This window comes from Lepisma saccharinum, chromosome 1 (genome assembly GCF_977018435.1).
Source record: "Lepisma saccharinum chromosome 1, izLepSacc3.1, whole genome shotgun sequence".
In the NCBI taxonomy this organism is placed as follows: Eukaryota; Metazoa; Arthropoda; class Insecta; order Zygentoma; family Lepismatidae; genus Lepisma; species Lepisma saccharinum.
Window position 1 is genome coordinate 68,767,030 of NC_139229.1, and position 13,810 is coordinate 68,780,839.

At 38.3% G+C, this 13,810-nt stretch overlaps 1 protein-coding gene across 1 annotated transcript; it reads right to left on the reverse strand.

Annotated features, from left to right (window-relative positions):
- Positions 1-965: 965 nt before the first annotated feature.
- On the reverse strand, positions 966-10,495 carry LOC145983727 (uncharacterized). The gene is made up of 2 exons (XM_083116780.1): positions 10,412-10,495; positions 966-1,418 (listed from the first exon to the last, which is right to left on the reverse strand). The coding sequence occupies exon 2, from the start codon at positions 1,416-1,418 to the stop codon at positions 966-968; it is 453 nt and encodes a 150-aa protein (XP_082972906.1). The 5' UTR covers positions 10,412-10,495.
- Between the last annotated feature and the right edge of the window lie 3,315 nt (positions 10,496-13,810).

The following is a 13,810-nucleotide window of genomic DNA, read 5'->3' on the forward strand; positions in this document are numbered from 1 at the left end:
AGATAATGGTGGTGCAATCGTCAATCACTATTCTCTCTCCCTTTCTTTCTACATCATTTTTTGCTTTATAAAAAGGAATTAAGTTGCAATTAAACTAGACCAGAGGTTGTTCTCGGCTTATTAGCGTTTCTGTTTCAAATCTTCAGCCTCACATTGCACAAATCGGAGTAAATGAACGGGCACTTTGTCCACTATTATCCTTACCGTCCACTGTAAAGTGGGATGCACAAGTTTTGCTAAGCAAATTGTCCACGACTATTTTTATTATTATTTTCTAGTGCATCTACATGTTTTTAAGGAATGGGTTTTCACTATGCTGGTGCAGCTTGTTTAGCGTTCTATTTCAATTCGTGAAGCTCTCTTTGCACAAAACAAAGAGAATAAACGTGATGATGGACAATTTACTTTGTAATACTTATGCATCCCACTCTACAATATTTCACCTTAGACTGTTTTCCTTCATATTATTTCGCATGCTTTCTCTTTGCAGCTTATGACCGATATAGTATTTTCTTTAGTACTCACTTTCGACCAAGTGTTTTTAAGAAACACTTCACTGAACTGAATCTATATGACAAGTGAAGTTGCATTGTTGCACACTGATATGTACGTTCCCTTTTGAGGGGGAAGAAAAGGTTACATTTTCTTCGAAGGTAGTGATTGCTGCTACAACTTTTTCAAGCATTCCCATTGGCTGGTAGCTTTTTGTTCCCTTGGAAGAAGAATACGACGAAAAATCGTTGTAGCAGCAATACTGAACCTACTTCGAATTTGTGAGGAACCAGTATCTTTCAAGCCAGATATGAGGAAAGGATCACTGTTAGGCGTTCTTATTTTTTTTTTTTTTTTTTTTAAAAAAAAAGCTATAGCTATAGCAGAAGAATCCATAACATCACTTTCTTTCACTTATTACGAGGCACGTGTCAGTTTTTGAGCAGTTCTCTCTTGTTCAAATTAACAGAACATCAGACACCAGACTCGCTGATAACACTGACGTTCAGCTTCGGTTTTGAAGGTGCGTTTCTGGTTAATGACAGCTTTCGAGCTTGATCAAGAATACTCATTCTTCGAGCACCTCCTGGTCTTCTTCTATCTGCATTCCTCGGCACCAAAGGCTTCTTCAACCTCCCCAAGTGATCAAATATGCAAACCTGGAACGCTTCTCGTTTCACGAACTCGTTGTAGTAGTACTCCAGGTGTACGGATTCCTTCTCCCGCCTAATGTATTTCACCATTAGAACCACGATGCTTATTGCGTAGAACATGAGGACGAACAAAATGTAGAGGTAAGCGTTGGCGCTGTCGTCGTACTCCTCCCTCGGCTTCAGTTTCTCGTAGAGGTAGTTCGAAATGTTCCTGCACAGCTCTACTGGGGAAACTGTTTGTTCTGTCGCAGTTTCGTTTGCCTCTGACGTCATCTGGAAGAACAAATAATAAATGTACTTTGAGTTCAATGCATTTGCACTTCGGGTCTCCCTTATTGCACAACGCGAGGTCAATCTTGCGTTCTGACGTCACCGTATAATGCTTCTATTGTTAGGCTAAATGCCTACATTTGCAATGTATTTATGCTAAGAGAACCAAACAGGGTGCGAAATCCTTTAAGACTGGTGGGGGGAGAAAGATCTTAATCTACAAAACCCCCTCCCTCACAAACATACATATAAATTAGACGATATATATATTTATAAAGTTATTAAAAGTAAAAATTAATTACTAAATTAAAAATATATTAGTATTATTATTATTATTAGTTACAAAGAAAATAATTTGTTACTTTTACATAGGCTACATACTCGTATATCAGATATTTTAACGTAGCAAACGAATTCCCTTACTAACTGGTTAAAGATGTTAATAAATTATGAAATACTAGTTGAAATGGTTTCATTATGTTCTTATTTAGCTTTTGCTTTATGTTAATACAGTATAAATCAATTAGATTTCATAGTTATTTTTGTCTTGCGTTCTTGTTTTACTTTTATTGTGCGTAATTACTGATGTAGATTTGTTGATGATCTCTTGAGAGAGAAATGGTGTTGAACACTCACAACTACACTAATTTGTGTGTGTTTTCGATATTATTCTTAGTAAAGTATATTTGAAATTAAAAGTAATTGTCTTTTCTATGTTGGAACAAAAACTCTCCCCCTGAAATTTTTGGTGGGGGATTTTTGAGGCTAAGATTGTTGGTGGGGGGAATTCTCCCCGTCACCCCCAGGATTTCGCACCCAACCTAACAACGTAGGTATTCCGCGTCTGACGTCAGAACACAAAGTTTGTCTCGAATTGTGCGATAAATGAGACCCTCGCACTTCATCTGACCATGTACAGTCACGTACACTTCTAGGTTTTAACTAGGGATGGTCAAATGGATCCGGATCCGAAAAATATGCAGTGTTATATAATTACAAACTGTAAGACTAAGTGTATTAATTACAAATCGCGCACACATACACACTATTATATATATATATATATATAAATGTATGTATATTAGCAGGTAACAATATGTTATAAACACATTCTTACTTTCCAAAGAAGCGCTCATGTGTCGCAAATATTAATGGTTATATATAAACTTTCTCCATTGTCTTAACTTTGATATGGAAAGGAAGACGAAATAATAAAATCAATATAGAAAATAAATGTTACAAACATACATCACCACATGAAAACTCATGGTAAGGGTCACAAGTCGCATATTGTACTTTGCAAGATTGAGCCTGACTTGAACATTCTAAATAAACGTGAAACTTTGTTACGGTTCTTTTCATGTACAGTGAGTCACATAATTATTCGGACACAGTAAATTTCTACCGTTTAAAAGCGGGAAGGGAGTGAAATCTGTGTACAGCGTTGAAGTTGATTTTCGTTTAAAAAATGTCATGTTTAGCACAAAATTGGACGATAAAAAGTTAAAAAACGAACATCAGCAACAATATAACGAAGGATGAATCCCTACCTTTGCAAAAATAGTGCCACAAAATTTTTCGGACACATAGTAAATGTTAACGTAAGTTTGCGATACAGTGACAATTTCGATTTACGGATTGATTGATGTATGCATACTCTGTTCATATATATTAACTCTGGTTTCCTGTAGGTTTCTATAGCAATTACGATCGCGTTTTGTTTAACAAAGTTGTGATATAAGAACATTTTCTATGTAGAAATGGGGCGAAGAGGAAAGGAAAGTTCATTTGAACAACGTCAGTTAGTGATATGGCACCACGCTAAGGGTAAAACTTACCGTGCAATTGCCTCAATGTTGGAAATGAAAAAAAGTACAGTTGCAGATATTATTAAGCGATTTAAAGATGAAGACAGGATCGAGTCCCGCGGTCATACAGGGAGACCAAGATTTTTTTCCCCCCCCAGAGAAAAGACAGTAATCGTGAAGAAAATTTAAAAAAAACAAAGATGAGTGCTCCAATGGTGTGTTGTGTGCTGAGGTAGCTGAGGAGTGTGGAAAGCATAGTCATCCTGAAACTATACGTAGACTGCTCAGAAGGGCAAACTATCATGGCCGTGTAGCCAGGAGAAAGCCATTTGTAAGTAAGCCAAACAGGACAAAAATACTGGTGTTCGCAAAGGAACACTTAGGAAAGGATCAGACATGGTGGAATCGGGTAATTTTTACTGACGAGAGTAAATTCAATATTTGTGAGTCAGATGGGAGGGTAACAGTGTAGCGTAAACCAAATGAGGAGATCCGAGGGAAAAATTTGCAAGCAACAGTGAAGCACGGGGGTGGTCACGTAATGGTTTGGGGCTGCATGTCGGCCCAAGGCGTTGGTAAATTGGCTTTCATCGAACAGACAATGGACAGGTGCCGTTATCTTGACATTCTGAAGTCAAATCTAAAGACTAGTGCTGAAATGATGGTCATTCTTTGTAACTTTTTTGTTACCCGAAGTACACTTCCCGCGTAGTACAAGAATGGTTATTGTACAACTGCCCAAAAGTGCTCCATCCTTCAAAGCAGTCTCCAGACTTGAACGTCATTGAGCACCTCTGGTGTAAGTTGGAAAAAGAAGTGAGGAAAACACCTATAACCTCGAAGGTAGACCTCAAGGAGAGACTTCAACATGAATGGGCCAACGTATCGCCAGTGTACACCAGAAAATTGGTAGAAAGTATGCCAAAACGTTTATCCGAGGTGTTAAAAATGAAAGGGATGCCTACGAGATACTGACATTTCTGTTCGTTGCTTTTCAAGCGTGTTTTCCTGTTTCTCCTTCCATGTGTCCGAATAATTTTATTTAACCCACAAAAAATGTTTGTTTTGTTTAATGAAAATATTTTACTAATATATTATATTAAACATAATTGAAGATAATTAACAGTGTGCTCATATTGTGTTTTGTTTGTTAAATAAATATTAAACATTTATCATCGTATTATATCACGACTACGTCAGTAAATATTCAGAAATCTTATCTGTCCGAATAATTATGTGACTCACCGTATATCATTTTTTTCTGCTGAAATAGTATAACATGAAAGTATATATTCTGAAGGATGTATGAAAAACATTCGATGTCCACAGACAACAATTTTCAAAACACAAACATTTCATGTATCTCAAAAACTAAGACACAAAATCATGTTGGTTGTGTAGTTTTGAAATTCGTGATTGGATATATCATTTATGTGTTTAAAAAAGTTACAGAAAATTACAAATACTTTAAGTCTACATACTACAAGTACAATGAAGCATGCAAAGAGAATAAAAACATCCAGTAGAATAAATAAATAAATGGAACTGCTGTTTTAGAAAGAAGTTGTGATATTACTTTATGTTTCTGAAAGAGTCTTCAATTTCTACAATATGCAATTACTAAACTAGGACACAACTAAATTAGGTTGGTAGCTGTTCATTTGTTGTATTCTACTTCACAAAATTTAATGACAAAATATATTGTTACGTTATTGCATATTGCATTCGGTAGCTTACATTGTATGCATGCCACTGGGCAATAGCGTTGTTTGATTGATTGTTTTATTTGTTGTTTTAAGTCCACTTTATAACAAAGGGCTAATCGGGACTGGGCCTACAGTTTAAAATGGGATCTGAACCTCTAGGTGCCTCCACTGGGTATTGAACCAGGGACCCCTTGATTACAAGGCAATGATCTTACCACTACGCAGTAAGGGAAGCCCTGACCATAGTGTTGTAAGTAAGTAGGTAATGATATGATGAAACTCAGGGACGTCGTTAAGGGCGGGCACGCGGGGGCACTGGCTCCGACAAACGTCCACGTGGCCCCGGGAAACTGTTCTGTATTTGCTGGAAATTTTAATTTGATGACAAATATTGCAAAATAAATCTTCAGTAAATTTTGCTTGCAGTTTGAAACACTTCTTCAATTTTCAGTAGCACGAACCCAAGCAAGGCATTTCTTTCTTTTTCCCTGTTTCTTGCTTGTTGAACACAAACCGATGTATTGGGAGGGGATGCAGTTAATGGTTTTCTGGTCCGCCCCGGTCAGGGAAGTCTAGGACCTATTGAAAATGCACTTTTCCTCCCTGCTACAAACCAGATCCAGGATCCCACAAAACCCACACTTTCTCTTCATCTAGCCTTGCACTGGCACCATGGGCGCCGAAAGGACGACACAAACAGGAAGATTTAGCTACGGGTGGCTAGAACTTTCTGGGTTAATTATTTTATGGTTCAGAAATGATATGCCCATGCGTTTCAAATTCCAAGAACAGAATTCAATTGCTTGTCCCTTTTTGGGCGGGGGGATGAATGACATGCGTTCTTCTCAAATGCACTCAACCCTCCTGCTAATGACCTGCCCTGCAAAGGAGGGGGAAAGGACACTTTCTGAAAATTCGGAGAAACATCGAAGCGATCGGTTCATCTGTTGATTTGGTGGACAATTGATATCTGTCAGATAGTTTGAAGTAGGATTTGTGGTCCGAGCGGTGGTAAACTTCTGCAAAACGTGAGAAGATAGAATCACGAGGTGTTTGTGATCTCGTCTTCCTACATCGCGAGTAAAATGTCGAATGAGAAGCTGCCATATTGTCTTCCTCTGGAAACAATGGATCAGGATCGACTGATCGACCAAATATCCAACATATTGGCATTCTAAAAGAGAGTCTGACTACCACTATAATGAAGAAAAACCACGTTTCAATTAAGGAAGAAAACTAGGTATGTAGCAATTGTTTTTTACAGCCGTCTGCATGCTCTATAAGTATTTTGTTACAGAATTTGTATATCTTTCTGACTTTCTGTGATTTTTCTTCATTTAGCCTCCACCTGCAAATGCGGAAGCTGCTGCTGCTTAGGTGGCTAGGGTGGCTAGACAAACAAATATAATTAATCCCTAGTCATACAGCGAATAATACTTATAATTTAATCATGAGTTATGGAGAAGCAAATAACTTAACGGCATTTTCTGTTTCTATTTGTTGTGCAGTGGTTAACAAGGTGCATTACGATGCCAGGGGTCCTGGGTTCGAATCTCGGACTGGGCGTGTGTGTTCTTTACGATGGTCCTCTCATCAATTTCACTTCAATCATTTTCATCTTCATCTTCAAAATTACCCAAAAAGTGTCAGAAAAGCTAAGTAAAATAAACCAAATCAATCCTTTATATATTTCTATATTACGCCGCTTTTCTACCTCTTGGGTTAAATGTGACGGTGAGGATGAATGATGAGCCGAAGGAATGGCGATGGGACAGACATGATACAACCATACCTGCCTAATGTCCGAACCTTGGACCTCTGGTTTCGTAGCGTGTTATACTCAGTGGAATTCTTAGGAAGAAAAACTGTAAAAGTAGGATGAAAAGAAGCAAAATTGTACGATGCATAATAAGCCATGTTTATGCACATACCCAGGGAAGGGGTTCGGGGGCTGCAGTCCTTTCCCGAGAACCTACAAATATGTGATTTTAATAATGTGTAGTAATAACTAAATTTACTTCATTAACAGGATTAAACATCTTGTATATATGGAAAGTTGCAATATACCAAGAAATTCATCTTCAGCGCATTTACTCCTCCCCCCAACCTTTTCGTCTTTAGATGGCGGCTGCCGATAAGGGATAAGCTCCTTCCGAAATCAAATTCTGGCTACAGGCCTAACCACCAGGGATTGAACCTTGAACCTTTCGATTGATTGATTAATTGAACTGGTGTTTTAAGTCCACTTTATGCACAGTAAGGCTAATCGGGACTGGACCTACAGTTTAAAGTAAGATCCGAACAACTATGTGCCTCCATAGGGAATCGAACCCGGGTACGTTGTTGAACCTGTCAAACCAAAGACGAGAGGGTAATCATTTGAGCGTGTGGGAACTTTGTTTTATCCAGTGACATCATATATTCAGTTTTCCACACACAAATAAGATTAATTTTAAGAAATTAGACGTGTGCATATAATTTCTTATCGTCTTCATTTCACAAGTGAACAATCAGATGCCATAGAAGACTCGGGCCCGCCCTTTAGAATAGTGCTTAACGCGGTCGCCTTGAACTAAGCGATACCGGATTCGATTCCGGTATGAACTGTATACATGAGATGCCTAGCTTGAACTCATTACGCACACATTTCATATTTGCACTGTTGCCAATACTTGTAAACCTGGTTCCAGCACTTTATATCTAAAACCCCGGAAAAGGGTTTTATCTACTTTTCAATTTTCTTCTAGCAAATTTACAAATATAAAGACTAATAACATTGTTCTTGGTGTATCAGCCATTAAGATAATGAGTTCATTCTGCATTTAGTTTCCCGAATAATGGCTGTAGATTTCGCGAGAGTATATCCGTAGACTGTTGGGGGCTACAGAAGAAAATGATGTTCCTTTCCAATTTATTGATTGATTGAGTTGGTGTTTTAAAGTCCACTTTATACACAGTAAGGCTAATCAGGACTGGTTCTACAGTGTAAAGTGGGATCCGAACCACTATGAGCATCCACATGGTATAGAACCCGGAACCCCTTGATTACAAGGCGACGATGCTACCACGCGCCACCGAAGAGGCCCTTGCTCTTTTTCTTTCCAAGACTATATATATACGCACATACAAATATAATGTATGTATACAGTATAGGCCTATATGGTGTATAAATAGTTTGTTAATTTATAATAGTTTGATAGAAAAAATCTTACGTTTGGGCCCCGCCAAACTGATCAACCTAGCTACGTCCCTGATGAAACTGAACACACGTGCCCATTAGTGTTGTTCCTGAGACAGACAAGGCAAGAGAAGATGGGGTCGCGTCTCTCGAGAGACGCCCATGTGGGACTAGACAAGAAAATAATATTTCCCGGGATGAGACAGATCAAAATCTCGTCTCACGAGCAACACTGGCATATTAAATAGAAACGTCAAATCTGGAATTAAATTTCAGAGTTCATATCATGGAGGCCACTTTTTCGAATTCGCCTATCCTGCACCGCGGTAACAAGCACATGTTTTAGTTCGGCGCGCACATCTCTTCCTCGAGAACTCGCTCCGGTTTGGCGGTGCAATTAGTGAGTGACAAGTCATAAACCTTTGGTTGCCAGGACACGAATCCTACATTGGCACTTCTCAGGCATTTCCTTAGCCTTTCTGCCGAAATCCAGATCCGCGGATCCGAAAATTCCGGATCCATGGATGCGGATTCGGATCCGGAACCGAAAATTCCGGATCCGAAAAATTTTAGGATCCGGATCTGTCCATCCCTAGCTTTAACAATTCCATTGACTTTCAATGGAATCATTACAACACGGAGGTGTCCGTGATTGTACTTAAAAGCAAGCACGCAATAGTTCGGAGGAAGGGCGGGTCAAGGGTTCTGAATCACAAGAAAGGATTGCCGAAGCATTGTATTGGGTGTGTTTCTTTAGGAAGACACCCAAATGACAACCTCTCTTCCACGCAGCACACCGTGGACTGCATTTTGCAGTAGCGGCGATTTGGTGCCAAAGTTTGGGGGAGCAAGGACAGTTTACTTTTTCTTGGTAGACAAACCTTAGCATTAAGAAGTCATTGTGCGGGGGCAAAAGAGTGGGAAGCCTGATGGTAATAGACCAGTAGGAAAGCCAAGACGAAGATGGAGAAATAACTTTGAGATGGAACTAAAGGAAATCGGTAGGCATGGACAAGAATGGATAAATCTTGCTCAGGATAGGGGCAGATGGAAGGCCTGTGTTGCTGCAGCCATAAACCTTAGGCATGGACTGTGTACTGTGTTTGTTCCCCTTCATGTATTTCATCAGTTCGCCATTTATCTTCATCGTTGTGATTAACTTAGGTAGAAAAGTGACGTAAAACCACTCAAAATAGATACAAGTTCAACTTTGTTGAAAAACAACGCAGATCTTCAACCATTTCTATTAACATAAAAAAAAAACAGTTTATTTTACTTAAATTTTTGGGTGGGCACAAGTCCATTAACGTTTCTCAGGAATCAGAAAATCGAGCGCGTCTTTATGTTCCGCGACATGCTAAAAATACAACATTACAAACATTAATTATTTAAAAAATGCAATTTTTGTTATCATTGCGTTTTGAAGATAATTTGAGCTCACATTCAGAAACGAAACTTCAGTTAGAACTCGGAGTAACTCGATAATGATTTGAATGAATTATTTTGTGTTTTAAGTCCACTTTATGGACAGTAAGGCTAATCGGTACTGGACCTAAAGTTTAAAGGGGGATCCGAACCACTATGCGCCTCCACCAACCCGCGACCACTTGATTACAAGGCGACGACGCTACCACTGCGCCATCAGGGAGGCCCGAGTAACTCGAGAAAAACAAGACTGGCCAAGACTTTTAAAAACAATATTTAAGTATTTATGCTTATGTTAGGAAAAATATTTGATCAAATGGAGATTCAAATCTCAGCAAATTTCTGATGACATTGACATATACGTATTAATTTTTCAATGCTCAATTCTGTTTACTGTTTCAAATGTCCATTGCGTCTCCTGTGTGAACTATGGTTCTATTTTTTTACCTGATATCAGAATACAGAATATAGCTATCTATATTTTTAAAATGTATGCACCATTCAATTCAGCATTAATAGGAATGAATATTATGATAGAAAATTATACGTGTAAAAACTGTTTACGTAAATCAGTACACCCCCCCCCCACACACACACACACACACACACACACACATATATATATATATATATATATATATATATATATATATATATAGATATAGATAGATAGATAGATAGATAGATAGATAGATAGATAGATAGATAGATAGATAGATAGATATTGATATTCACTATGTAAAAATAAAATGTCAATATAAATAACTTCATTGTATTTCAATTTACACACAATTGTCACCTTTCTAAAAGTACAGAAAAATACGTAAGAAAACAAAAACACATTGACTCTTGTTACGACATGAAGCATGAAGCACTTACCTTAAACTATAGGAAGCTTCAATAGCATTCCCTGCCTTCCGAAAAGAAATGCAAAAACAGTTTGAACATTTTTAAAAAGGTACACTTTTTTGTTTCGATCACAAAGTTCGACTCTCGACGCTTGCTGAAAGGGGAATTCAGGTGTTTCCAATCGACCGCCTGTTCTTATGCAACGGCCAATCGGGACACACGCAAGATTCCACAGAAATAGCTCACTACCTAAACCTCACGTGACCCTCGTTCTGAGTTTTACAACCTCCTGAAATAAAAAAAAAAAAGGGAGAACAAGTCGACTTTCCGAACTATAAAATGAACAACAGCGTATTCCATTCAGAATCGTTGGGGGCGAGAGACAAGACGGAGGGGGAAGTTTGAAATCAGGGTGAAAAATATAACTCGAAATAATTTTTGCTTTTCAAATAAAGACAATAAAAAACTATGCATTTCTCATTCTTAATTGTTTCGACTTGGTAGAGAAACAGTTTTCAAACAATAGAAAGAATGCAGAGAAATTTTGTAAAGTGTGTTTAAAAATTGGGGTATGTAGAGTTGATTAGATATTTCTGAATTTTTAATTGGAGGACACAACAAAATATATTTCTGATTTATGCACACGACGAGCTGATACTTATAGGTTTTTAAAGGAGCATTTCGCCTTGTAATCAAGGGTCCCGGGTTCGATACCAGGTGGAGGCACATAGTGATTCGGATCCCACTTTAAACTGTAGGTCCAGTCCCGACTAGCCGTACTGTGCATAAAGTGGACTTAAAACAACAACTCAATCAATCATTTAAAGAAGCATTAAATTGACGTTACTTTCCATTTTCTAAGAAAGAGATAAAATATTTCTCACCCGAGTTACCACATAGCAGATTGATTTGGTGTGTTAAGTCCACTTTACGCACAGTAAGGCTAGTCGGGACTGGACCTACAGTTTAAAGTGGGATCCGAACTACTATGTGCTTTCACCGTGTATTGAATCCCGGACCCCTTGAATACAAGGCGGTGACGCTACCACTGCGCCATCGGGAGACCTTGCCACATAGTAGAATCAACTGATTTGTCAGTATATCTTACTTTGATACTGGGGCTGTTGAACTCCGAAATTTCTCGCATGACTTTCTTCTTTACAACGTCCATTCTCGTTTAGAATCTTAGAAATCTTTCTGACAAGTTGTCAGTGGCAAGCTTTCAGAGACAACCCCCGGTATACGGTATCCCCGTTGGATAAACGGCTACAACATGCTACTTTGGACTGTTTTACGCCGTCAAGTATAATTCGAAACTATTGGAACCAGGGTTATCGTATTTTGTGATGTTAAATAGACGATGTCTTTATATTTTACTTCACCTTTCTGCCACTTTTGACTAATGCGAAGATGAGGATGATTGATGATATGATGAAATTGAAAGAACAAGGACACCCAGTCCGGGTTAGAATTCAGGACCTCTGGCGTCGTAGCGGCCAATCGTGGAAGGTGGGAACCGATAGACGCACGACGGTACTTGATACTTGGCACGAAGATACTTGCGGTATTATACCAAGTACATAGCTAAAACTCGAAACACAACCCGGACTTTCATTGGCTCTATAACGTCCCTGAATTTCCCATCTCTAAGGATAAAAGCAAGGGGAAGGCGGTTCTCCTGATCGACTCACCCATCACGTTCAGTGCGTCCTTCGATGAAACTCTCGGTGCTTCGTTCAGTGACAGGGGCGGCTTAAGGGGCGGGTGACCCGGGCAACTGACCGGGACGCCAAAGCGGAGGGTCCTCCTTGAGTAGCGTCAAAAACCTTATTTTGATTATATAAGCGTGGCTATTTGCTTTAAAAAAAGTTGTGTAAACAAGAATTAATTAAAGTTACTGCTGCACAACATAATCAATATATTGCAAAACCATGTAGCAATTTAAGCTAAGAGATTACTATTATCATTATGAAGATATTAAATAAATGCATCTTCAACATAAGGCTACCGTAAGCTCAAACTCATGTACCAACTTTGTGATACTTTTCATTGATGTAGAATACATCATGGCCGTATTTAGAGGGGGGGTTTCTAGGGTTCAAACCCCCCCCGAAACTTCTGACATGTTGGATTAATGGAAGTTCAGAAACCAAAATCTGTAACAAATTTTCAATTTTTTTTTCGAAGCATCACAAAAATACAAAGAGACAATGTTGAAACGATACAGCTAGAATTTTCATACATTTGGAATTCTGAAAGCTGAGTGAAACAGGATTTATTCTCAGAATCGTAGCCAACCCGCGACCCCTCCATTTTCACTTCTGCTGTCCTCTTTCCAGTGTTGTTCCTGCATCACAAGGAATATAGACTGAAGATTCCCTTATGATTGTACCAAAATTCCCTTTCCAGCTTTTAAATTCCCCGTCCGATAAAGTCGAAAATAAATCCCCCTTGATAGGAGTTCAAACGTAGTACCTCCAGTTTCGTAGCGCATTACGTTCGCGATTGAGGTTACAATCCATGCATCAGGCTAAGCTTTTAAAGAGAATAACTGGTTCCACACTTTTCAAAATTCCAAAAATGTAATTTTAAAGTTAAACAACAAAAACTTTATGACTAAAATTTCCATCTAACTTTTAAAGCTCTTTCTTGAAGGTGTCTAAAGTTTAATGACGAAGTATAATAATTGTGCATTTCAGTACACACTGTATGAAACGTAAAAAAACAAAAAGAAACTTGTGCTGGATATTCACTCATCTGCTGGATTGAGTAAGCCCCCCTTAAGGATATAACAATAATATAATAATAATTATTATTAGTATTATTATGGAATAAAATTGTTTTATTATTATGAAATTTTAATAATTATTGTACAATTATTGTTATTATTTCTATTATTCAAATTTCTGGCGACGCCCATGGGAACAATTATAAATGAACCCCCCCCGAAAATTTTTCCTGCCTACGGCCGTGGAATACATATATAGTTCTCCCTTCAAACGACACCCCATCTTATCGCTTCTGACCCGGGTTCGATTCCCTAGGTTGGTGATCTAAAACTAAGGTAGGAATTCTTCAGCCTTGTCTCTGTATAAAGCGGCTCTGGGGTTCACCAAGCCTCGAATGAATCTGTACCTGTCTGGTTAAGTAATATAAACGGCGATAGGAAAGTTTTGATTACATATGCTATGAACAGCAGAAATTCCCGCAACTTGAAAAATGTCATTAATCTGCTTTCTTCACATACTGAAAAAAAGAGTTGTTTTTTTTCCGTTCACATTCACACAAGTATTGAATTTTCAGGATTCCGCATACTAGAAAATAAACTTGGCGTGTTTTTAATTTATATTTACTGGCAACCCTGTCGCATGACAAATGCGAAATGAATTTCGTACCACGCACGCTGTTTTGTCAATTTTTCGAAAAAAA